The 25,078-nt window shown below is 41.9% G+C and overlaps 1 protein-coding gene across 1 annotated transcript in view; it reads left to right on the top strand.

Moving 5' to 3' along the window:
- Nucleotides 1-24,505, top strand: part of ZDHHC9 (zinc finger DHHC-type palmitoyltransferase 9) — a 51,333-nt gene extending 26,828 nt beyond the window's left edge. The window contains exons 4-10 of the mRNA XM_056107724.1: nt 2,206-2,364; nt 12,793-12,930; nt 14,137-14,185; nt 14,966-15,068; nt 15,861-15,964; nt 16,706-16,802; nt 22,970-24,505. Of these exons, the coding sequence (XP_055963699.1) occupies nt 2,206-2,364; nt 12,793-12,930; nt 14,137-14,185; nt 14,966-15,068; nt 15,861-15,964; nt 16,706-16,802; nt 22,970-23,086 (767 nt within the window). The 3' untranslated portion in view covers nt 23,087-24,505. The remainder of the gene's footprint in view (nt 1-2,205; nt 2,365-12,792; nt 12,931-14,136; nt 14,186-14,965; nt 15,069-15,860; nt 15,965-16,705; nt 16,803-22,969) is intronic.
- Nucleotides 24,506-25,078: the final 573 nt, after the last annotated feature.

The raw sequence follows: 25,078 nt of genomic DNA, 5'->3' as shown, positions 1-25,078 counted from the left end.
GGGATGAGGATGGAGCGATAATACTGTAGGCCAAGCTCTTGTCTTGCATGCTGTTTACCTGAGTTTGATCCCTGGCATCCCATCTGGTCTCCTGAGCCCACCAAGAGTGATTCCTGAGTGAAGAGGTAGGGGTGACCCCAAACAGAGATAGTGACAGAGAGACAAAGGTGCTGTCTTGAATAGAGTTCAAGGCTTTCCCTTTGACAACGCCCAGAATTCTTCTCAGGATCTTTAGATTCTCCTGTAGCTTCTCCTTCTCTGAGGGGGCCTGATCTTCTCCAGGTGGTGCCTCAGTTTCTCCATCTCAAAAGCTCAGGATTGGCATCTAAAAGGGATGTGTTCCTCGTGCCTTTGGGCTATTTCAGGGCTAGACAATTTCTTCTTAGTTTTAGTATTTCCCTCAGAATTTATCATCAGGGTCCCCTGTCTGCCTGCAGTAACCCCCTTGAGATTTCACCCCTTAAATCTTTGAGGGGTACATAGGTGAAGGTTCATCTTCTATAACTGCTTCCTGCTGGCAATGGGTGTAGACCTGCCTGTGTAAGGGAGTGGAATCTCTTGGTATTAATGGTTTCCAGACAAAGGTTTATTGGGTTTCAGATTTTTCGGTCTGAAAGATAAATCAGATAGATTAGACAGTAATTTTTAAAAATATTATGTCCTGGAGGAGAAAAGATTTTCATGGCCAAGGAGAGCAGAATGTTTAAGGAAGCACTGTAGCACTGTCCTCCCTTTGTTCATCAATTTGCTCGAGTGGGCACCAGTAATGTCTCCATTGTGAGACTTGTTACTGTGTTTGGCATATCGAATACGTCACAGGTAGCTTGCCAGGTTTTGCCGTGCAGGCGAGATACTCTTGGTAGCTTGCCGAGCTCTTCGAGAGGGGGAGAGGAATTGAACCCGGGTGGGCCGGGCTGACCACGTGCAAGGCTGTGTTTAAGGAAATAAGAAAAAAATGGCCACAACCAAGTTTTCCTTTTTCTTTTGCATTCTGATGAGTCTACTGTAAAACAAATTGTTTCTGCTTTTACTGGCCACCTGTAAAGACGTGTTCAAAGGTGACAGACAAATAACTTAGCATTTAATGTTGGTTGTTTTTGTTTTTGGGGCCACACCTGGTGGCGTTTAGGGCTTACTCCTGGTCCTGCACTCAGAGATAACTCTTACAGGTGCTCAGGGTACCGAATTGGGGTGTCAGGGATTGAATCTGAGTCCGACTCATGCAAGGCTAGCACTATACCACACTGCACTGTTGCTCTAGCCTCAACATTGGGTTTTCTTAAGGAGAAATTTCAAGTGCTTGATGAATTTAAAGCAGTAGTTTGATTTGCTCTGTCAGAATCTGATCACTGGATAATGCAGATGGAGCTGATTTTATCCTGCAGAGGTGAATCCAACTAGAATTTCCAACAAATTTTACAGCAGTGGGAGTGCTTAAGATAGCTTGGTAAGATTCCTTGCATCGAGGAAGGAGTTCTAGTTTTCCAGGTTTTTATTAAGATCCAATTTCCAGGCTGAATTTTGGTCAGGGTTAATTTTCTTATTTGGGAGAGGCCAGGAAGTATTTCCATATTCTTGTTTTGTTTTTTTGGACACACCTGGCTGTGCTCAGGGCTTACTCCTGGCTTTGCATTCAGGAATCATTCCTGGCAGGTTCAGCGGACCACATAGAGTGCCAGGAGTCAAACCCAGGTCAGCGGTGTGCAAGGCAAGCACCTTTCCCCACTCTACTATCTCTCTGACCCTTATTTCCGTACTATTGATTTGCCTGCCGCAGCTGTCCTAAATAGCATGCTTAGTTAATTGTAAATTCAATCCAAAAAGTCTGTCCTTAAAAAGGACCTACCATACACTAGCTCAAAGGGCCTCTATAACCAACAACGGGACCTAAGACCCAGGAATTTCTTGACAGAATTTACTTAATATCAGTTGTGTTTCTCTTTAATGAATGTTTTTCTCTATAACCAGCTGACAGACCTTTAAGAAGCACTTTTTCACGCGTATGCAAGAGGATTGTGTGACATTCAGTGGAATGGCATTTTGGCAAAACTCTGATCTTGAGCATGTAGTCTGCAGATGCTAGTGTGGAGAAGCAGTGGATCTAGGGAACCTTTGATCATTCTCTTTCTGTTTGGAGAAGGGGTGACATTTGGGGGCTTCAGGAATGAATGGCTTGTATTGTTAACTGTATTTACCCATCTATAGAAGCTACCAATGGTGCGGTGCCCCAGGGTCAGCGGCCACCCCCTCGTATCAAGAATTTCCAGATCAACAACCAGATTGTGAAGCTGAAATATTGTTATACGTGCAAGATCTTCCGGCCTCCCCGAGCTTCCCATTGCAGCATCTGTGACAACTGTGTGGGTGAGTCAAACCAGAGAATTTGGCAGGGAAGACTGGAATGAAGAAGCGGGTCAGGTTGTATTCCTCTGGGGGGAAAATTCACTGAAAGTGGGAGGTGGGAAGATAGATTCAGTTAGAAAATTTAGATAGGGAATACACTTCTAAACAAATGTAAATGAATTATACTCCCTTCTTTGGGGGTTCGATCATGATCACGATCATCCTGTTGTTCGTCGATTGCCTCGAAAAGGCCCCAGTAACGTCTCCTTCATCCTAGCCCTGAGATTTAAAGTGCCATATTCAAGGTTCTTTCAGGGTTAAGAGAATGAGACCCATCATTGTTACTGGTATTTGGCATATTGGTTACGCCACGGGGAGTTTGCCAGACTCTGCTGTGTGGGCAGGTTACATTCGGTAGCCTGCCAGGTTGTCCAAAGTAAGAATGAGATAATAAAATGTCACACGGCCGAGAATGCAGCTGCGCGCTTCCGGGAGCTGGGTTTTATAGTCTCTGGGTCTTGGCCGTTGATGGGATTACACGGTGCCGGGGGGGGGGGGGGGGGGGGGCGAGGGGTGTCAGTTGGTGGTTGTGACCCCTGCCTTTGGGGGTTATCATTGTCATTTTATTGATTAGGGGGACACATCAAGCAGGGCTATGGGGCTGCCTAGGGGGCTAGGGGATTGTGTTTGGTGGTGGTGGTGAGGGGGCACATGGCATTGGGGATTGAACATAGGGCCTCATACATGCAAGGCATGTATTCTACTACTTGAGCCACATCCGGCCCTCAACTCTACTTCCGTGTAATTTCAATAACCTCTAGTCTAATATATTAAAAAGTATTTAGTACATGTTGAAATGATGCCTACTTTTCAAATCTGGATTTTCCCCCACTGGATGTGTTTCAAGTGGCAGCTGATACTTTTCATAGGGGTAGAGAACTGTAGTCCACTGGAGGGCAGCATAGGGGAAGGCAGGGCTGAGTACAATTGTAAAGTTTCCAAGACGAAAGTTGCATTTCTTGAATTCCTTCTATATACTAGGCACTGTGCCAAGTGCTTTCTCTTTATTTCAATTGATTCATGAGAATCCCAGGATGTAAGTATTATTCTGACTTTTGAGATGAGGAAATAGGTAAAGCATCTTGGCAAAGTTTCCTGTGATTCGTATGAGATGAAACAAAGACAGGACCGATTTTATAATCTCATTTTTTCCCTTTGCTGCTCTTGTAAGGGTTATGGGTTTATGTTTGTATAATATGTGAGGTTGTGCTCTATGTGGATATATATAGTCACTTATATCACTGCTAGTATGTTATGTATAGAATCCTGGGAAAGATCAGAAATGGGCAATAAATAGGCCTATTGATAGACATATTGCTATGTGTACAGTTCTATCATTAACAGATATACTTATAGCATTCTTTATATATGCCATAGAAGAGTGCCTGAGTACTTTCCATGATTAGCTGATTATGCTTTTCTGATTAGCTGATTATGCAAAAATTGGGAACGTATTTAACTGTGTATGGTAAAAAGCTATACGTGCAGAGGAATTTTATAACTTAAAAATTTCTATGATCCTGATATTTAAGGTCTGAACTGAAGGTTTTCATAAGTTATTTCTATAGTTTTGACTTTCAGGCAACACTGGATGGTGCGAAGGGGCTATTCTTGGCATTGGTGATTGGGGGTCACTGTTTGATTCTGGGAATTGAACCTGGGTCTCCTACCATAAAATTATATATATTTCAACCCTTTGAGCTATCTTTCTTTCCCCTCTTTTTTAATATTCTTAAATATAAAGAAAGTAAACAGATTTTTTTGTTTGGGGGCCACACCCAGAAGTGCTCAGGACTTACTTCTTTCTGGCTTTTTGCTCAGGGATCACTCCTGATATTGCTCTAGGACCCATATGCAGTGCCAGGGTTTGAACTGTGAGTTGGATGTGCGCAAGGCAAGCACTTTACCACTGTATGATTGATTTTTTTAAAAGGAGAACTTATATTTCCCTAGAAATGCAAACAGATCATATAACAGACAATTCACTTGAATACCTGGCATAAAAAAATCACTAAAAAATTAAAATGGTATCTTTGAGGAATTGTGATTGTTCTTTTTGTTCTTTACTATGAAGCTAGGAATTGAACCTAGAGTTTCTCAGTCAGGTATGCTACCATTAAGTCATATCCCTAACCCCAACAGTATCTTTTTTTTGTTTTTTTGAGGGGGGGGCACACACCCAGCACGGCTCAGGGCTTACTTACTCCTAACTCTGCTCAGGGCTCACTCTTGGCATGGCTCGGGCAGATCATATGCATTGCCAGGGATCGAACCTGGGTTGGATTTATGCAAGGCAAACACCTTAACCCTTGTTCTGTCTCTGGCCCTCCAGCAGTCACTGTCACTGTCACTGTCCTCCCATTGTTTATCAATTTGCTCGAGCGGACCCAGTAACATCTCCATTGTGACAATTGTTACTATGTTTGCCATATCGAATTCATCATGGGTAGCTTGCCAGGCTTTGCCGTGCGGGTGAGATACTCTAGGTAGCTTGCCGGGCTCTCCGAGAGGGGCGGAAGAATCGAACTTGGGTTGGCCATGTTGGCTGCTTGCAAGGCAAACGCCCTACCCGCTGTGCTATCACTCCAGCCCCAGCCCTCCAGCAGTATCTTTTTTAATTTGAAAAGTTAGTAAGGAAGGCTTTAAAAAGTATTATAGTTCAGGTAGCATGATTAAAATAGTGTTTACTGTATGATTCGATCTACAGAATTATCATACTGTTACCATCATCATCAGGGTGCCCAAGACCTTTCACCACTGTCCTTATGTCACTTCTAGAAGCAAGGAAAACTCAATGCTTAATCTTGCACTGGTAGGGGATATGAATTGGAACGAAGTGTTGGAAGGTAGCCTAGTAAGAGTCTTAAAAGTCTTAAATCATGTATACCTTTGGTGCCAGTGATCCCCTTTCTAGCATTCTAGCACAAAAAAGTAATCAAGGATGTGGTGAAATGTTTAGCAATGGAAATGTTTATCTCAGGATTATTGTAGTAATGAAAAATTGGATAAGCCTAGCTGTTTCCTAGTAGATAAGTGGTCAAATAAATTGTGGTACATTTATACAAGATCCTTTTATGGAAAAAGCTAATAACACAAAGCTGAATGAAATATAACAGGAGATAGACTACATTTACAGTGTGATCTCAGTTACATATTAAAAAATGTAAGTATGTAGAAAGAAATACGGAAGGAAATAAACCATAAACCATAATGCTTCTAGTTCATTTTCTATAGAGAGTAGGATTAAGAGATACTGCTTACTTTCTTTTTCTTTTTTTCTGAATTTTGTCTACTGAGCATCTATTACTTTATTATCAGAATGAGAATGATCTAATATGGTAAAGGGCCAGGGAGATAGCACCGGGATTAAGACACTTGGCCTTGCATGTGGCTGACCGCAGTTTGATCCCCAGTTACACATGGTCCCAAGCACCACTGGGAGTGAACCTCAAACACAGAGCTGGGACTTATCTCTGAATATTGCTGGTATGTTCCAAATACTACCCGCCAATACAGTAAAATTGTCTATGGCAAGTTTGGTTAAAATGAGACTTTATTTGAAATTAAAAATATTTGGGGGAGGGGTGGCCACACCAGGCGTTGCTTAGGGGTTACTCCTGGTTCTGCGTTCAGGAATCACCCCTGGTAGTGCTTGGGGGTCCATATAGGATGACAGGGATCAAACCTGGGTTGGCCACGTGCAAGAAAAATTCCCTACCTGCTGTACTATCTTTCCCGCTCTATTAGTGATTTATTTATTTATTTTTTTAAAAAAATAGAGTATACTAATGGGTCAGAGAGATAGTACAGGGCTTATCGTGTATACCTTTCACTCAGCCAACCCCGGTTTGATCCCTGGCAATTCATATGATTCCACAAACACCACCAGGAGTTATCCCCAAGGACAGAGCTAGAAATGAGCCCTGAGTACCAATGGATGTGGCCCCAAAATAGAAAAAAAAAGTTTACTGATTTATCATAAAAGGATATGATGACAGATATAGATGAGCATTCAGATGGAAGTGATGCATAGTGCAAAAAATGCCTTCTCATGAATATTTCTCTCCCAGTACCTTCCTGTGTTCAAGTAACCTTGAAGCTCACTGAACCTAGTAATTTAGGACATCTTTTTTTTAATTAATAATACCGTGATTATTATTATTATTATTATTATTATCGCTGGAGCGATAGCACAGCGGGTAGGGCGTCTGCCTTGCACGCAGCCAACATGGCCAACCCGAGTTCGATTCCTCCGTCCCTCTCGGAGAGCCCGGCAAGCTACCGAGAGTATTGGATATGCCAGACACAGTAACAACAAAGTCTCCAATGGAGACGTTACTGGGCCCGTTTGAGCAAATCGATGATCAACGGGAGGGCCTTTACTTTACTTTACTTTTAATACCGTGATTTACAAAGTTGTTCATTATACAGGCATTTAATTTTCCAATACCACCAATGTGACCTTTCATCCACCATGTCCCCATTTTCTCTCCCATCCCTAATATGCCCCCTTAGGCACATAACAAATTGACTTTATATTACTTGTTCCAACAAAACTTTAAGAAATGGCAAATAGAATCATCAGAAAATAAATCAGTACAAGCCAATTTGTGATTTTATATGATTTTAACCTATGTAAATAAGGAAAAAACTTTAATAATATATAAAATGCTTAATCTTATTTATATAAAATATGAAATATATAATAAAATATTTAAAAGTATATTGCATTAAGTTTTATTTTATATTTGGATCGCATGGTAATAATCATACCTTACCCATCTTTAATAAAACTTTTTTTTCTTTTTGGGTCATATCCGGTGATGCACAAGGGTTACTCCTGACTTTGCACTTAGGAATTACCCCTGGCAGTGCTTGGGGGACCATATGGGATGATGGGAATCGAATCAGGTTGGCCTCGTGCAAGGCAAATGCCCTACCCACTGTCCTATATACCAGCCCCTCTTTAATAAAACTTTTTTTCTACATTTTTAAAAATTTTTTATTTTTTTAATGTAGGAGTACTGCTATTTATTCAGCCACTGATTAGCTGATTTAATTGTGCATGAACTCCACTTTACTTTTTTTTCATCTTTTATAATTTTATTTATTGAATCACCGTGAGAGCAGTTACAAAGCTTTCAGGTCTAAGTCTTGGTCATACAATGAAACACACGTACCTTCACCAGTGCCCATTCTCCACCACCAAAAACCCCAGTATACCCTCCCCCTATCTGTGGGGCAGATGATTTCCACATTACTCTCTCTCTACTTTGATCACATTCAATATTTTGACACCAGACCCACCATTATTATTTGAGATTTTACCCCAACATTCAGATCTGCTGAAAAGGCAACAGTAGACAATTTGTGTTCTATTGCTGGCTATGAATAACATATGATGTCGCATGGCTGCAGTAGGGCTATATGATTTTGAAATTCTGAAGTTTTAACGCTTAAATCTGGAGGGATTTCTGCCAAAAGTCACTGAGTTTCAAGATTTGCTCCTGAGACTCTGGGATTATGGCCGTTGAGCAGCTTGATCAGGAGCCAGAGAGGCCGTTCGTGGGCGATGACTTGGGGTCTCATTGGGGTGAGGAGGGCAAGCCCGGCTCCTTGCCCCCTCCCCCCCCGCCATCCTGTGAGGCCCAACAAGTTTCGTCACTGCAGGCCTAAGCCTGACTGTCCAATGCCCTCTGGTTGACGGCCACCGAGCCACCAAGGGGGAGCAGGTGGAGGGACAACACCCTTTCCTCCCTGGGGTGGCCTGGTGACAGTAAAGTACTGTGGGGACCGGACACATTTCTGCCAAAAGCCACTGGGTTTCGAGATTTGTTTCTGAGTCTCTGGAATCATGGCCGTTAAGCAGCTTGATCAGGAGCCAGAGAGGCCGTTCATGGGCGATGACTTGGGGTCTCTTTGGGGTGGGGAGGGCAAGCCCGGCTCCACCCCCATCCCATGAGCCCCCATCCCATGAGGCCCTGCATGTCTTGTCACTGGGGGCCCAAACCTGACTGTCCAGTGGCCTCTGAAGGATGGTGGCCCAGAGGGGAACAGGCCAAGGCACGAAACCTATTCCCACCTGGATTGGTCCAGCACTGGTAACCTACTGCAGGGACTGGACACATTTCTGCCAAAAGCTACTGGGTTTTGAAATTTGTTTCTGAGTCTCTGGGATCATGGCCATTAAGCAGTTCAATCAGGAACCAGAGAGGCCATGCCTCCAATTATATAGCTGAGCCAGAGGTGGTTTGTGGGTGTGTTTCCCACATACCTAACTTTTGGCCGTTTACTTTCTTGGTAAACTTTGCCCCAAGTTTTTAGGGTCTGGCTAAAGGCACAGCAGCAATTTTGGGGTAACTGGAAGTGTGAAGGTGCCATCAGGCTGCTGATGCACTCACCTCACAGGTACAGATTGACCTGCTGGTGGCACCATACCCCCGTAATAAAACTTTTAAAGAAATCTGTGCTAATATATTTTGGAGTTTACATGAAATAATTAAGGCCTAATTATGTCAATTTCTCCCCTATACTTTATATAAACACTGTGGTGTGCAAAGTTGTTCATGATGATTTATTATAGACATTCAGTATTCCTACATCAGTCCCATCACCATTATCACCTTCCCTCCACCACTGTCTCCAATTTTCCCATCCACCCCTCAAAACTGCCCCTATAGCAGACCCACAATAATTTATTTTATGTTGCTTGTTCTCAATAAATTGCTAACAGAATGATCAAAAATATTTTATTAGAATTGTTGTATCTTACCATGGAGACATTAAGTCCTCGTATGAGGGATCACTATAAGATGTTGTTACAGGTCAAGCCTTCTATGTTATTGTTTGCTTAGTCAAGATTGGTTGCCTTCTATGTTAGAACCCATCCAATTTGGAGTGCTACTACTGGCATATCTGTATTGTAGAATTTAGAGATGTTACATGGCTGCTTTTGCAGCTGTGGACTCCAGGAAGTCCAGTTTTTTTAACAGGGTGGTATAGCTGGAGTTAAATTAAATTTTTAACTGGGTGGTGGCTTTGGAGTATGAACGTGACTGCTGGAGCTTCCAGAAGTGCATGGAGGTGGGGGGCGGTAGCCCACTCTGACTGAGAAAGCCTGGAGATTTCAGTCACAGAACATCTGCATACATGAATTTTCAGCCAGTTTATTTTCTGGGTGAGACTTGTTCCCGAGACAATGGGGTTTGGCCTGAGGCATGGCAGTTATTTTACAGTGTGGGAGCAAGAGGCTGCGCTCGGGCTCTGTTTGAGTAGGCCCTGGGCTGGCCCACCCCCTTTCCAGGTGCCTCATATGTCTCAGCCATGTGCGGGTGTCCAAAAGATTATTGTTGGCTGTTTGATCTCTTTTGAGATTCATTTATGAGTCTCTGGAGCAAGGTAATTTTGGAGGTTTTAATGGAGGCTTCATCAGGTCATTACTTGATTTCTAATCCCCCTTTCTCAGCTCTGAAGAATGGGAATAGGGCCAAAGATTCCAGCCTAGCCTCACTGTTGTACTATCCCAGGCCCTGTATACCTTCTTTGGAAAAATATGTTTTTCTGTGAACAATATGTATGCTTGTTTGATTTTTAGTTTGGGGGCCACACCTGGTGCTGTGCTTTGGGTACCATATGTGGTACCAGGAATCAAACCAGGGTTGCACTTGCAGTCCCATGTAAGTCTCGTGCTTTAACCTTTGAGCTATAACTTCGATCCTCTGGGCTGTGTAATGTTCCATCCAGACATTACCCAAAGCAATTGGATATGGTCACCCTTCTCTACATCATCCTCTCCTTTCTGGAGAGATAATTTGCATTCCTTAACCAGGAGATGTACTACTCTTAATTTTTAACAGACAGCTTATTTTTCTTAAAAATTTTGGATTATGTTCTGATCAATCCAATTCATCAAAATAATATGCATTCTTAGAGAATGTGTAGGAAATTAAGGAAGTATAAATAAAATAATCCCAAACTCAGTCTCAGCTTTGATGAATTTTCTTGTCTTGTTTGTAAAATTGAATCACACATGATAGCATTTCATGTTCTGCATTTGTCTCTTAATACTGTATCTTGAGCATTTTTCTACATCTTTTTGTTGTTTTGGGGCCACTCCAGGCGACGTTTAGGGGTAGCTCCTGGCCCTATGTTCAGGAGTCACTCCTGGCACTGATCCAGAAACTGTATGGGATGCCAAGGATGGAACCTGGGTTAACCATATGCAAGGCATGCACCCTACCCACTGCACTATGACTCTCACCCCAGAATTTTCTACATCTTTAGTAAATGATTTTTGAATACACAATTTTTAAAACTGCATGATCCATCCAATAGTTACATTCTAGCTTATTTAATTTAATGGTAGTCTCCTATCATTAGACATTTCGTTTGATTTGTTACAATACTTCAATCAGAATTGTTAGATTTAAGAATGTAGAGAAACTGGAATCTTCATATATTTCTGGTGGGAATATAAAATGGTACAGCTGCTCTGGAAAATAGCTTGGCAGTTCTTCAAACAATTAAATATAGAATTATCATGTGACCTAACAATTCTACTCCTGGGTATATACTTGAATTAGCCTTCTTGGAGAGCCATAATAATATAACCACAGACCGCAGCAAAAATATATTTTCCGAGAGATTTGGAGGTTATAAGTCCAAGACCAAGGTGCCAGCATATCTGATTTCTGGAGTAAGCCCTGAGAATCACTGGGTGTGTCCAAAACTAAACAAAACAAAACAAAATAACAAACAAAAAGAAGTCCTTGAAGTACAGGGAATAGTGTCCATCTATTTGGGGGGGGTTGAGGGTGGGGAAAGCTTGGGAGTCTTCCTGGTTCTGTGCTCAGGGGGTTGCTCCCAGAGGTGCTCGGGGGACTGTGCAGAGCTGATTAGTTTAGTTATTTTATGCTTTCACGTTTTTACATTCAAATATTTAATTTATTTGAAATTAAATTTGAGAAATAATCAAAGGAGAAAAGATATCTGACCTTATATTTCCACCAAATAACCAGTTATTTCGGTTGTTTCTGGTCTATTACTTATATTTGTCACTGTTTTTTTTAACGCTGCTTTCTTTTTCATTTAAATTTTCACTGATTTATAATGAAACACTGCTTTTATTTATTTATTTTGGGGCCACACCTGGATATCCTCAGGGGTTACTCCTGACTCTCCACTCAGGAATTACTCTGGAGGCCCTAGAGGACTATATGGGGTGCCTGGGATTAAATCTGGTTCAGCTCTGTGCCTGGGAGATGCCCTACCTACTGTAATATGGCTCCAACCACCCAAAATACTGCTTTTATTAAACAGTCAAGTCTGGCATATTGTAGAACAGAGGTTCCCAAATTTATTCGTTTTCCCGTCCTTTTTTCAGGAAAAATTTACTCAGTGTCCCTGGAAATTTAACTTTCTTTACATGAGAAAAATGAAGGCACCCATACACAAAATTGCTCCTGCACTCTTTGCTATTCCTGAGTCCCTCAGGAGGCAGTATCACCCACCTTGGTAAACACTGTTCCAGAATCTATTTCTGAATACTTTCCAGCTCATTGAACTATACCCCCAGCATCATAATTGTTGCAGTATTTTTGTTTGTTTTAGGCTGGAGCGAGAGCACAGAGGGTAGGGCATTTGCCTTGCACGTGGCCAACCCGGATTTGATTCCTCCGTACCTCTCGGAGAGCCCGGCAAGCTGCCAAGTGTATCTTGCCGCACGGCAAAGCCTGGCAAGCTACCCGTGACACATTCAATATGCCAAACACAGTAACAACAAGTCTCACAATGGAGACATTACTGGGCCTGCTCGAGCAAATTGGTGAACAACAGGAGGACAGTGCTACAGCGCTACAGTGTTTTGGGTCACACCTAGCAGTGCTCAGGGCCTGACTCTGTTCAGGGATCACTCCAGCAGGTTGACTGTGTGCAGGGACAGTGCCTTACCCCTGTAATATCTCCTTAGTCCCTTAATTTATTTTTAAAATTAGGTATTATAATTTTTTAATAATTGGAACTTAAATACCACACTACTCTTAAATTATTTCCCTACTTTTTTTATTCTTCCTAAACTTAGTAGGTTCATCTAGTAGATTCTTTTTTCTCTTTGGGAAAGGATCATTGCTATGTTTAACTGGCAGTGAGCAGATCCCCTTATTCCCCAAGTGCCTTCGTTTCTTCATCTGTAAAATGAAGAAAGAATATCTTTCCTTTTTTTGCCCACCTTCCAGGGTTATCATGGCTATGGGAGCATTGCTCCAAAAAAGTGAAAAATAGAAAGTTGTGTTCTTTATCATTGAGATAAGCAGCTTGGGATGGAATATCACATGGATGACAGGGTTATAATTTTATTTTCTGGAGGCTAATGCATTGTATTCTCTCCCACAGAACGCTTTGACCATCACTGTCCCTGGGTGGGCAATTGTGTTGGAAAGAGGAACTACCGCTACTTCTACCTCTTCATCCTTTCTCTCTCCCTCCTTACCATCTATGTCTTCGCCTTCAACATTGTCTATGTGGCCCTCAGTGAGTATGCACCACAGGGTCAGTTACTGGAAGGAGGATGGGCTGGACTTTCGTGGGGAGGACTTCATCATTATGAGGATACCCCAGAACCACTTAGAAATGAGCAATTTTCGAACCTTAATCAGGCTCCCAGACTGCTCATACCAGTCATTGTATACTGGGAGTATCCTGGCCTTATTACTGGCACTTTGCCTGGGAACAGAACCATGGTGACTGGTCTGTACCCAGAGGATATAGTTCCCAAAGTTGGGACTGGATTTTGTGTATATGCATCTGCTTTGTTCCTACCTTAGAGAACCTTCCTTTTTCCAATGGTTATTGAGAAATACCTTTCAGAAGCTCATTCTTTTCTTTGGGAGACGATAGAAAGATGTATTTGTACCCGAGTACAGATAGGAAATAGAGTTGAGGGGGCCTTTTTATATTTTTAGAAGCAAAGCCTGGCAAGCTACCCGTGATATATGCCAAACAGTAACAACAAGTTTCACAATGATGACATTACTGGGCCCGCTGGAGCAAATCGATGAACAACGGGAGGACAGTGCTACAGTGCTACTTAAAAACAATTGTAGTTTAGCTGTTTATAATCTGTTTATGGTTTTGATGTACAAAGAAGGGAGTGGTCTTCATTAACACTTCCTTGGAGAGAGGATTTTCTTTTTTTTTTTTTTTTTTGGCCACACCCAGTGATGGGCTGGGTCTATTCCAGAGTCTGTGCAAGACTGTTCCAAGGCTCTGTGTGTCACTCGTGGTGTTGTTTAAAGACCATATGGTGTCGGAAATTGAGCCTGGGCCACCTGCATGCAAGGCCTGTGCTCAGCCAGTTGAATCCTTATCTACTTCCTTCACTGGATTTTTGAATAAGGAAGGGACATGGTTTGATGAGAAAGGTGGTCTCTCGGATATTTCTGATATTCTTCCATCTGTCAATGAATACCCCTTCCATGCCTGTAGTTAAGGGTCTAGGGAAAAGAGAAGATAGTTTCTGACTTCTGCCTGACACTGTAGTCCAATACTTGGTCCCACTTTGGATGTAAGACCCCTTTAATCAGGAGAGGACTTTGAAGGTCAGAGTCCCTTTGTAAGAACTTCCCTTTTGTCAGTGTATAGCAAGGGTTAGGGAGAGAAAGAATTGAGTATGCACTGGGATAAGTATATGTTTGTTCTTGAAGTTACTAATTTTTCTCTCTACTCACATTTTCACAGAATCCTTGAAAATTGGCTTCCTGGAGACGTTGAAAGAAACTCCTGGAACATATCCTTCCTTGGCAGCATATCTCTGTGAAGGCCTCTTAGACTACTTTCCAGCATGCTTTCTCTGCAGTTCTCCCACCATCTCATCTTTCAGATGTCAGAGTGTGCCAGAGTCTGAAAAACAATGTGGTTTTAGTGGTAGCAATGAGAATGGAAGATGGCCAGGGCTTAAAGAGAGATCATTTCCTAACCCTCTTTTCCAGTGCTTCCTTCTCTATTGCTTCTGATTCTAGTCTCAATCTTGGCTTCTCTAGTGGGCTGTATTTTGCCTCAGTATACCTTTTATGCACTCCCTGGAAGTCTTTCCTTCCTGCTATCGTGAAGACTCATTTTTCACTGCAGTTGCATTTTTGAAAGGAAACTTTTAGGTGGGATTTCTAAATTACATCCAGTTCCCCACCACCACTAGCATCAGTTTTTGTTATGTTCATGTTCATTTTGGACGGGTTTTTCATTGACAGTGATGGGAAACTTTGTTTAGCTTTGGACTCATCATTAGACGTTTGTGTCCCATTTGAACATCTACTGGGGAGCAAACAGGTAATTAGAATAGAGATAGAGAGCTACTCATGGTGAATAAACAGAATTCCTTTACCTTTCAGAAGGCATATACTCAGCAAGTTTAAATGAATTTGTTGTTACATATCAATACTGAGCCATTTCTGATAATGTTCTGAGTGGTAAAGATGGTGTAACTGGTGCCATGAGTGTTGGGTGAGGTAATGCTCATGGCACACATTCCCTGGTGTGACTTCTTCAACATTCTTTAACACTACCTCACTGTTCTAGAAGTACTCATTTGCTTCTTCACACTCTGGTCTGTAGTGGGACTGACTGGATTTCACACTTTTCTTGTGGCTCTCAACCAGACAACCAATGAAGATGTGAGTTAACTTTTCTTTTCTTCGTAACATGTATTTGTCTCCAAGTGTCCTATTTTCTTGGTACCTGCTAGAGATCTGCATCTCCTGGGTCTGGGAAGTAAAGGCAAGCCGAAGTTTCATGTGGGAGATTGTTAAAACAAATGTGTAGAAGAGAAAGCATGTTGCTTTGTTTAGAGCTGAAAACCTGTAGTGAATAAGGAAGAAGAGTTAAAATGGTTGAATGGGTTCAAAGTCTTCATTTGCCCATAGGCCTTTAAGGCTAGCTAGTGCCTCTGGACTGGAATGGGAGGGAGATTTGTATTGAGTGAATCCTTGCTTTTTAAAAGTCATCAATGAATCCATCTTCATTGTAGAGAACCAGAAAAGAAAACATGCAAGTAAAGATAAGTCCCAGTGGCTTTACTTTCTAGACATTACCATTATTAATGATATGATTTACAATCTTCTAGACTTGTTGATTTTTGTTTATGTGAATATATTATGCATTTTAAACCAAAGTAATATACATTATTCTGTTACCTGCTCATTTCACTCAATTGGAAGCATCTCTTTCCCTATGGCTATGCATATATATTTTTTTCTATTGGCAAACTATATATATTTTATACAATGTGCCATCAACCATTTTAAGTGGCATTAAGTGCATTTACATTCTTATGTTAACAGTGTCATCATGATACTTGTATTATGTTGTTCAGGAATCATCATCCGCATCTATCTCCATAATTACTTCATTTTCCTATGCTGAATTCAGCATAATGTTGAATATAAACTGTGTCTTTTATCTTGCAGATCAAGGGCTCTTGGACAGGGAAGAATCGTGTTCAGAATCCCTATAGCCATGGCAATATTGTGAAGAACTGCTGTGAAGTTCTCTGTGGCCCCTTGCCACCCAGGTACTTTAGAGATAGCACAATGGTAGGGCATTTGCCTTGTGCGCAGCTGGCCCAGCCGAGCTGGGTTTGATTCATCCGCCCCTCTCAGAGAGCCCAGCAAGCTACCGAGAGTATCTCGCCCGAACGGCAAAGCCTGGCAAGCTACCCGTGAAGTGTTCAATATGCCAAACACAGTAACAACAAGTCTCACGATGGAGACGTTACTGGGCCTGCTCAAGCAAATCGATGAACAACGGGAGAACAGTGCAGTGCAGTGCAGGACTTTTTGGAGAAGACCTCAAACCAAATCTTGTTGCCTGCTTCGATATTCTTTGGAATTGTATGTGATGTGTTAGTGTCAAATTGCTTTTCCCAGTGATTAGCTCTTGGTGCCATTTCAACATGGACTTTGTGCATTGTGCTGGGATGATGGGTTTTTTTCCTATGTCATTTGTTTGTTCTTCTGGTTTGTTAAAGAAAAAGGGAATGGAAGACAATGCTATAACAAGGCAGATAGTCAGAGAACAAGTTTTGTTTTCCTATTTATACTGCAAGGGTCAGTAGGATGGGTGGGTAGAAAGCCAAATATGAAATGTTTCAGTTTTGTTTTTAGGGTTGAAGTGTCACTCCTGAACATGCTTGGGGGTACAAGTGGTTGGGTAGATCTAACCAGCATCAGATGTATGCAAGATAAATGCCTTAACCCCCACTACTGTCTCTTGGACCTATGAAATACATCATTAACTATTCTCTTTCTTTCAGTGTGCTGGATCGAAGAGGTATTTTGCCACTGGAGGAAAGTGGAAGTCGGCCTCCTAGTACTCAGGAGACCAGTAGCAGCCTCTTGCCACAGAGCCCAGTAAGTTTTCCTGACTTTAAGGCTTTTAGAATTTAAGGCTGAGTCAGTGGCAGAAGCTTTCAACTAAATTTCCACTTTAGCGGTGTATCTGTAGCACTGTCCTCCCATTGTTCATCTGTTTGCTCGAGCGGGCACCAGTAACGTCTCCATTGTGAGACTTGTTGTTACTGTTTTTAGCATATCAAGTACACCACATGGAGCTTGCCAGGCTCTGCCATGTGGGCGGGATATTCTCTTGCCAGGCTCTCCGAGAGGGATGGAGGAATTCAACCCGGGTTGGCCACATGCAAGGCAAATGCCCTACCTGCTGTGCTATCGCTCTAGCCCAGCGGTGTAACTAAGAAGTTTTATATCCAGTCGCTCCAACTTTTCAGTTGCTACTGACATTGCCTTCAGATCATGGTGACTTTGCAGCAGATAAAGATACAGTCATTTCCTTAACATACTGTGCCAGCCATTATGCTTGGGGCTAGAAATATGCCCATGAACAAAGCAAATGATGTTCCTGCTCTTAAGGAGCTTATTTTCTAGTAGAGAGAGGAGCCAAGAAGAGGAGAAATCCCAAACCATTTCTCAGTGTCAAAAAGTACTTGAAGAGGGAAGCATTAGTACCATAAGAAGGGTCAGATAGAGGTCAGAATAATGGGCTGGAGTTAGCGGTGTGGTTACCTTAGTGGAAGAAGACTTCCTCACTACAACATGCAGATAAACTGAAAACTCTTAGCTATATTGCTCAAGGTACACTTGATATAAAATGTGTTCCGGAAAAGTCATTTCAACTCTTATTTTTTGACGCTAGCTTCATTGAACTATTCACACACCATAAAACCCCTGTTTAAAATGTATGATTCACCAATTCAAACTATATTCATAAAGTACAATTATCACAGCAGTCAATTTTAGAGTACTTTTATTACTTTCCCCCAAACCCTGTTAACAGTCTTTTTTCATTAATTACCTCATTCCTGTTCCTAGGCAACTACAAGTTTTTCTTTCTTTCTTTTTTCTTTCTTTCTTTCTTTCTTTCTTTCTTTCTTTCTTTCTTTCTTTCTTTCTTTCTTTCTTTCTCTGTCAGTCTGTCTCTGTCTTTGTTTCTCTTTCTTTCTTTCTATGTCTCTGTATCTGTGTCTTTGTCTGTGTATCTCTGTTTCTGTCTCCCTCCCTCCCTCCCTCCCTCCCTCCCTCCCTCCCTCAACTCCTGTTTTTTTTTTTTTTTGCCATATCCGGCAATGCTCAGGAATTACCCCCTCACTCCTAGCAGTGCCCAGGGGACTACATAGAGTGCCAGGAATTGAACCAGGCTTAGTTGCATGCAAGGCAAGTGCCTTACCCACTGTACTATCTCTCTAGCACCAGATTTACCTTCTTTTACTATAGATTTGATCTCTTGTGCGTTTATATAAATGGAATAGTGTAATAAGTCTACGTTTTTTATTGACTTTTAGCATATTAAAAGAAGTTTCAAGGTTTATGCATGTTCTGGCATGTAGCAGTCCTCTCCTCTATATGACTGAATACTATTTCATTATGGATAGGCCATGTTTTGTTTCATTGTTCATTAAGTAATAGAAATTTTGCATGGTTTCCATTTCTTGGTTTCTACAAATACTGGTTCTGGGAAATTAATGGGCAAGGTTGTTTTAATTTTTTGTTTGTTTTTTGGGCCACACCCAGCTGTGTTTAGGAGTCACCCCCGGTGCTTGGGGAAGAATATGTGGTGCTAGGGATCAAACTGGCGTTGGGTTAGTTGCATGCAAGGCATGTACTTTACCTTCTATAATCTCTCTGGCCACATAACCTGAAAAATTTTTCACAGGCGTAACTCTTCATTTTCTTGCTATATGCCTGCTAGTGGGTTTGCTTCATAATTTATTTGGTAACTCTTAACCATTTCCTCTCCTTTTTAGGGCTGGAGATTAATCTAGGGCCTCACCCATGTGATCTGCGTGTTTATTTTAACCTTTTGGGGAACTACTGGATTGGTTCCCAAAGTGGCTGCAGCATTTTATATCCATAGTGTATGAGGGTGCCAATTTAGCAACATTTTTAGCAAAATTTATTATTTTCTAATATTTTAATTCTAACCTTCATACTGTGAAGTGGTATTTTGTTATGGGTTTTGATTTGCATTTCCCTGATGATTATTGATGTTGAGCATCTATTTATGAGTTTTCCAGCTATTACTAAATTTTGGGAGAGTATTCAGATCCTTTTTCCTAAGAGTTTTACCATTGTAGCTCTTACATGTAGGTCTTGGAGATTTTTTTTTAAGTACCAGGGGTCAAACCTTCGGCTTTATATGTATAAAATATTCAGTCTAGCACCAAGCCACCTCCTCAGTCATTTGATTCACTTTGAGATAATTTTATATATGTTGTAAAGCAGGGAGTTCAAATTATTTCTCTTGCATGTGCATATCCAATTAGCTCAGTACCATATATTTAAAAGACTATTAGTTCTCCATTAAGTTGTCCTAAAAGTCATGTCAAAGATGAGTTGACTATAAATATGAGGGTTTGCTTATGGGCTCTCAGTCCCATTCTATTGATCAATATGTCTGTTCTTATGCCAGTGTCATACTGTCTGTGTTACTGTGGTGATGTAATAAGCTTTACATTTAGGAAGCGTGAGTCTTCCAATTTTATTGTATATTAAAATTGTTTTGGCCTATTCTGTGTCACTTGAATTTCCATCTGAGTCTTAGTATCAGTCTGTCCATTTCTAGGTAAGAGATGATATTGGAGTTGAAGTGTTTGCCCAGTTTGAATCCCTGGCACCATACTTGTTGGGAGTAAACCCTGAGCACTTCAGGGTGTGGCTCCAGAACAAACACAAACCAAAATACCTTGTCAGTTTCCGCGAAGAAGCCAGTTGGAATTTTAATAAGGGTAACATTGAATCAATAGGTTCAATATTTTGAATCGTCTTTGAGCCATTAACTTAAACTGTCTTATAGGTTCAAATCTTCTTTAATGTCTTTCAGCAGTTTTGATAGTTTTCAGTACAAGTTTATTCATAAGTATTCTTTTTGATGTTGCAAATGAGATTTTAAAAATATTTTTGCATTATTCATAGAAAATCTGTGTAAATGCAGTTGGTTTTTACATTTGATATTGTGTCCTAATGCCTTGCTCATCTTATTATTAGTTTTAACATATATTGGATGAGGTGACTTTGTTTTTTAATTTAATTTAATTTTTAAAGTTATTCACAATAACTGATTACATTTAATATTTGAACACCAATCCCACTTCCATTGTACCTTCCCACCACCATATTTTGAATGTTTCCATCCCCAAACCCAAACGCTGCCCTCCAAAGCAGAACCAAAGAAATTTATTTTGTATTGCTTGTTATAAATAGTCCACTAAAAATGATCCAAAAAAGTTTTCTTAGAGGAAAGTGTGTAAAGATTGTTGTGTTTCACCCAGGAGCCATTAAGCCCTTTTATTGGAGATTAGTAACAGGTTAAAAATTGAGCTGTACCAAATAAAGGATGTTTGGAGGATCCTTCCAGGATGGGGAGATGCATGTTGAAAGTAGATTATAGACCGAACATGATTGCCACTCAATGCCTCTTTTGCAGACCACAACACCCAAAAGGAGAGAGAGAACAAAAGGGAATGCCCTGCCACAGAGGCAGGGTGGGAAGAGGGGGGGAATGGGGGGAGGGATACTGGGATCCATGGTGATGGAAAATGGGCACTGGTGGAGGGATGGGTATTTGGTCAATGTATAATCGAAACCTAAGCACAAAAATTTGTAAGTCTACAACTGTACCTCATGGTGTTTCACTAATAAAATTTTTTTAAAAATGGCAGAGAATAAAATTGGGCACATCTTTAAAAAATTGAGCTCTGTGTGTGTGTATATATATATATATGTATATACACTGTATATACATATATATACATATATATATACATGTATATATATGCCCCAAGATTGGTTGCTTCTTCTCTAATCCCCATCAAATGTGGTGTGCTATTCTTGCTATATCAATGGTGTAAAGTATGAGATGTTGCGAGGCCGCAAATGTGGCCGCACCATCCAGGAATAGATTCACTCATGGGTGATGCTCAACTGAACGTGTGGAGATCAGCCGTGAGCATGATGGTGATTGAGTTTTGGAGGTTTTTGGTTGCTGGGGCTGGCTCTGTTGGAGTGGGAAGGGTAAGTCACCTGTCCTCCTCTCGGTTGCCCTGAATGAAACAGCCTGATATGGGGTCTGGAGGCATCTCTATGGTGTATTGTTCTGTGCTCTCTTTTGAGAGATTTATTGTTGAGTCTCTGGATCATGGTCATTAATGAGATTATATGCACCAGAGGCAGTTTGTGGGCATGATTGCCAAGTCTCGGAAACAGGGGTACATAGGGAGAGGTCACCGATCCCTACTCCATGGAGCCTAGAGTTTTCAGTCAGTAGTCCCACATTGACTGAATTGACCTGGATTTTTCTGCAGATTCACTCATGGGCGAGGCTCATCTGAGCATGTAGAGATTGACGTTGAGCATGGTGGTGATTGAGTTCTGGAGGTTTTTGGCTGCCGGGGCTGGCTCCATTGGGTTAGGGAGGGGAACTCACCCGCCCCCCCCCCCCACACCTTGGGGGTTAGTTTGGATGATACTGGGCTGTGCTCAGGGCTTACTCCTGGTTTTGCACTCAGGGATCACTCCTGGTGGACCATACTCAGTGCCAGGGAGTGAATGTGGGTCAGCTGCATGCAGGGCACTTATCTTACCTTCTTTTTTGTTTCTCAGTGTCTACCCAGTAACTTTTTTTTTAAATATGTAGGAGTACTGCTATTTATTCAGCCACTGATTAGCTGATTGAATTTACCCTGTAACTTTTTATAGGTGTCACAACCAGTCATGCTAGGGAGTGGAGCCATTCCCAGCTTTACTCTGGGTCGACTATGCTCTGTGGTGTTGTGGTTGGGGGGGGGGTATACAGTGCTAGAAATTGAGTTCATGATCTTTCCCATGCTAGGCATGTGCTCTACCATTTGAACCGTATTTCTGGTCCCTATAATAGATTTTTTTTGTCCTCAGGGTTCACTCTTGGTTCTGTGGTCAGGGATTGCTCCTTGCGATACTTGAGGGACCGTATATGATGCTGAGTATATAGATTTTTGTTAGATTTGAACTGTTTCCCTGACCCAGTGTCCTACTTTAAGGGAGTGCCTCTTGTAAAGTAGATAGTGGTCATTGTTCTCTACTTTCTTTGTCTTTGCTAAATTTTTGACTTTTCTTTTTTAATAACAGCAAAGTCATGTTTATTGATATTGCTATCATCATTTTTGATGATGGTATAACTATATATAGGTATAACTTTTCTAATGTATTTGGTCTTGAATCTTGACAATCTAGTGATTCTCAGTGAAATGTGGGGAAGGGGGACTGGAGTGATAGTACGGTGGATAGGGCATTTGCCTAGCACGCAGCTGATCTGGGTTCGATCCCCAACATCCCTGAGTATCCCCTGGAGTAATTCCAAGTGCAGAGCCACAAGTAACTCCTGAGCATCTCCAGGTGTGATCTCCTCCCAAAAATATAGGGAAGGGTGCAAGAGTAGAATCACTCAGGGGCATTTTCAAAAGATATCATCTGAAGATTTTGCCATCACATTCATTTTGGTTCAGAATCATTCTTCTGGTTATCTTTATATTAAGACAGAAATATGAGTGAGAATCACAGGGTTAGACTTTATTAGACAAGTACTTTGCGCCTTTTTGCTCCTGCAAGACCAGCACTAGCCTGTAATGGTTAAAAAGCGTGTTGGTTAAGCAGCAGTAACTTGTGGACTGGCTAAAGATTTTTGTAGACACGCCCCAGTTCAAGAACCAGTGGTTGAAATACACTGTTCTCACCTAAAATTTCATTGGGAAGGGTGTGTGGGAGGTGGGTATGTGGTCACTTTTATTATTTTCATGAATAATAACTGAAACATCTGTCCCCAATAGACAGGTAAGTCCAACAAACTCCATTTGTGTTCAGCTGAGAAGATGGCGATAGTCTGGTCTTGGTTCAAAGTTTGGTGTCAGTGGCTGCATATCTGTGGCCTTGGTGTGATTGGTGGGTTCAGAGGAAGAGTTCAGTGTGTGCGGGTTGTCTCCAGGTGAATTCTGAGGGAGGAAGTTGTAGTGAATTTTCTCTTTTCCTCTTAGGCCCCGACAGAACATCTGAGCTCCAATGAGATGCCAGAGGACACCAGCACTCCAGAAGAGATGCCACCCCCGGAGCCTCCAGAGCCACCTCAGGAGGCGACTGAAGCTGAGAAGTAGCCTAGGGAAGAGACTTTTGTGTTTGATTAGGGCTGTGAAAGATGTAAGGGGAGAAGATCAACCTGAGACAGAGAGCAAGTAAGCTGTCCCTTTTACTGGTGTTCTTTGGTTTTTATTACCTGATTGCGTACTGGCATTTTCTTGCTGCAAAGCTTTTGTTTTTAATTGCTGGACTCAAGGCAGTCATAGAAGATGTCAGTATCCTATGGTAACTGGACAAATGGGTCTCTTAGGCCCTGGCACTGATTTTACATAGCCTCAGCCATGGAGTCCCCTTGAATCCCCCTCTCATCCTTCCAGATCCCCAGCTCTCCTCCTTGGGATCCTTCATCCAATTCTGGGATTCAGGGTTCTTGAAACTGGCTCAATTCCTCTTCCAACTGCTGCATGTCATGAGTTCAGAGGCAGTCATAGAGAACTCTGGCCAAGAATCCTCACTGAATGCTTGGGGCGTTCAGAATTGAAGAGGATGGAGAGCGGGGTTGGAGGATTCTCCTGGCTACAAAGTGCCAACATTGCCAACATATCCTTTCAAGTACGGGGCAGGTAACTTCTACTTGTTGTATTTATTCATGTGGCTTCTCCTTTGTCCCGTTCTGCTCTCTAATACCCAAGGCCCACATTTTTCCAGTTAGATATATGTAAGTAGTAGCTGTAGTAGAGGTAACAATTTACATTTCTCTTAGACTACCTGGAAACTTTTTAATATCTGTGCCATTCTCAGTATGAATTTATGAGATGCCAACGGCATAGACACGCTCTGTCTCGTCTCTTTTCTCATTAGCCCTTTTGATTTTTTTTCCTTTTGACACTTGCTCCCATTAGGAGCAGAAATGGCAGTAATAAAAGTCTGCACTTCCGGTGGTTCCTTTTCCTCAGAGGAAGCCCGAGTGCTCACTTAAACACTATTCCCTCAGACTCCCTGTGTGAGGCCTACAGAGGCCCTGAATGCACAAATGGGGAAACCAAGGCACAGAGAGGCTCTCCTCTCCTCTCCTCTCCCCCGTGTCCCCTCAAAAAAATGTCTAATCAGTACTTCCATTAGGCCTCGGCTAAGTGAGGAGGGAAAGCCCAGCACTGCTGCCCTCCCGGGTAACCCACTCTAAGGCCTTGGCCCATCTCGGGCTTGGTAACCACATAGGGGCTTCTGCCAAGCCCTGCTCTTCCAGCACTTCCACCAGCAGAGTCCTAGAGCCGCTTCATCCTGGGGGTGGGCTGTGGCCCTCAGTCAACTCTGCTCAGGACCTGCTCTATTTCAGGGAAGAAGATTTATGTATTATATGTGGCTATATTTCCTAGAGCACCTGTGTTTTTCTCTTTCTAAGCCAGGGTCCTGTCTGAATGACTTATGGGGAGGGGGGAAATGTAAACCAGAACTTTTAATCTATTTGAAGGTGATTAAACTGTGTCTAATGCAAACGGACTCCCCCCTTTTTTTTCTCCACAAAACACAGTGGGTATGTGAAGGTTTGGTGTGGAGGTGGGGAGTGGGGTGGTGGAAAGGGGTTGCTTGTTACTATGCAAACTTACGTTTTCCAGGGAACCCACCTAAGAGGTATCTCCTAAACCCCCCACTGATGAGTACTTCATGCTGACCGTGCAGACAGGACTGTCAAAGCACTGTCCAGTGCCATCAAGGTTAGGAGGATTAGGGCATCCCATTTACTTAAGAAATTTTTTATTAGGATCTTGTTTTTTCGAGATATGTTCTGTTAATTGCAAGTAAGTGTTGGTTATTGAAGCAGGCTCATTATGGTCTCTTCTGGAATTATTCTATTAGTGATCTTTCATAACTGATGGGATATATTTATTTTACTTATTTTTTAGTTCTGATTCTTGGGCCACATCTGGCAGTGCTTAGGGCTTACTCCTGGCAGTGCTCAGGGGACCGTATGAAGTGCCAGAGATCAAACTTGTGGTGGACGTGTGCTGTAAAGTGCCTTACCTCCTGTACTGTCTCTTTGACCCCTGTATTTATTTTTCAGTGACCTA

Source organism: Sorex fumeus, unplaced genomic scaffold, assembly GCF_029834395.1.
Source record: "Sorex fumeus unplaced genomic scaffold, SorFum_2.1 ptg000171l, whole genome shotgun sequence".
Classification (NCBI taxonomy): domain Eukaryota; kingdom Metazoa; phylum Chordata; class Mammalia; order Eulipotyphla; family Soricidae; genus Sorex; species Sorex fumeus.
The sequence above is the reverse complement of the archived record's forward strand: the minus strand, read 5'-3'. Positions and strand labels throughout refer to the sequence as shown.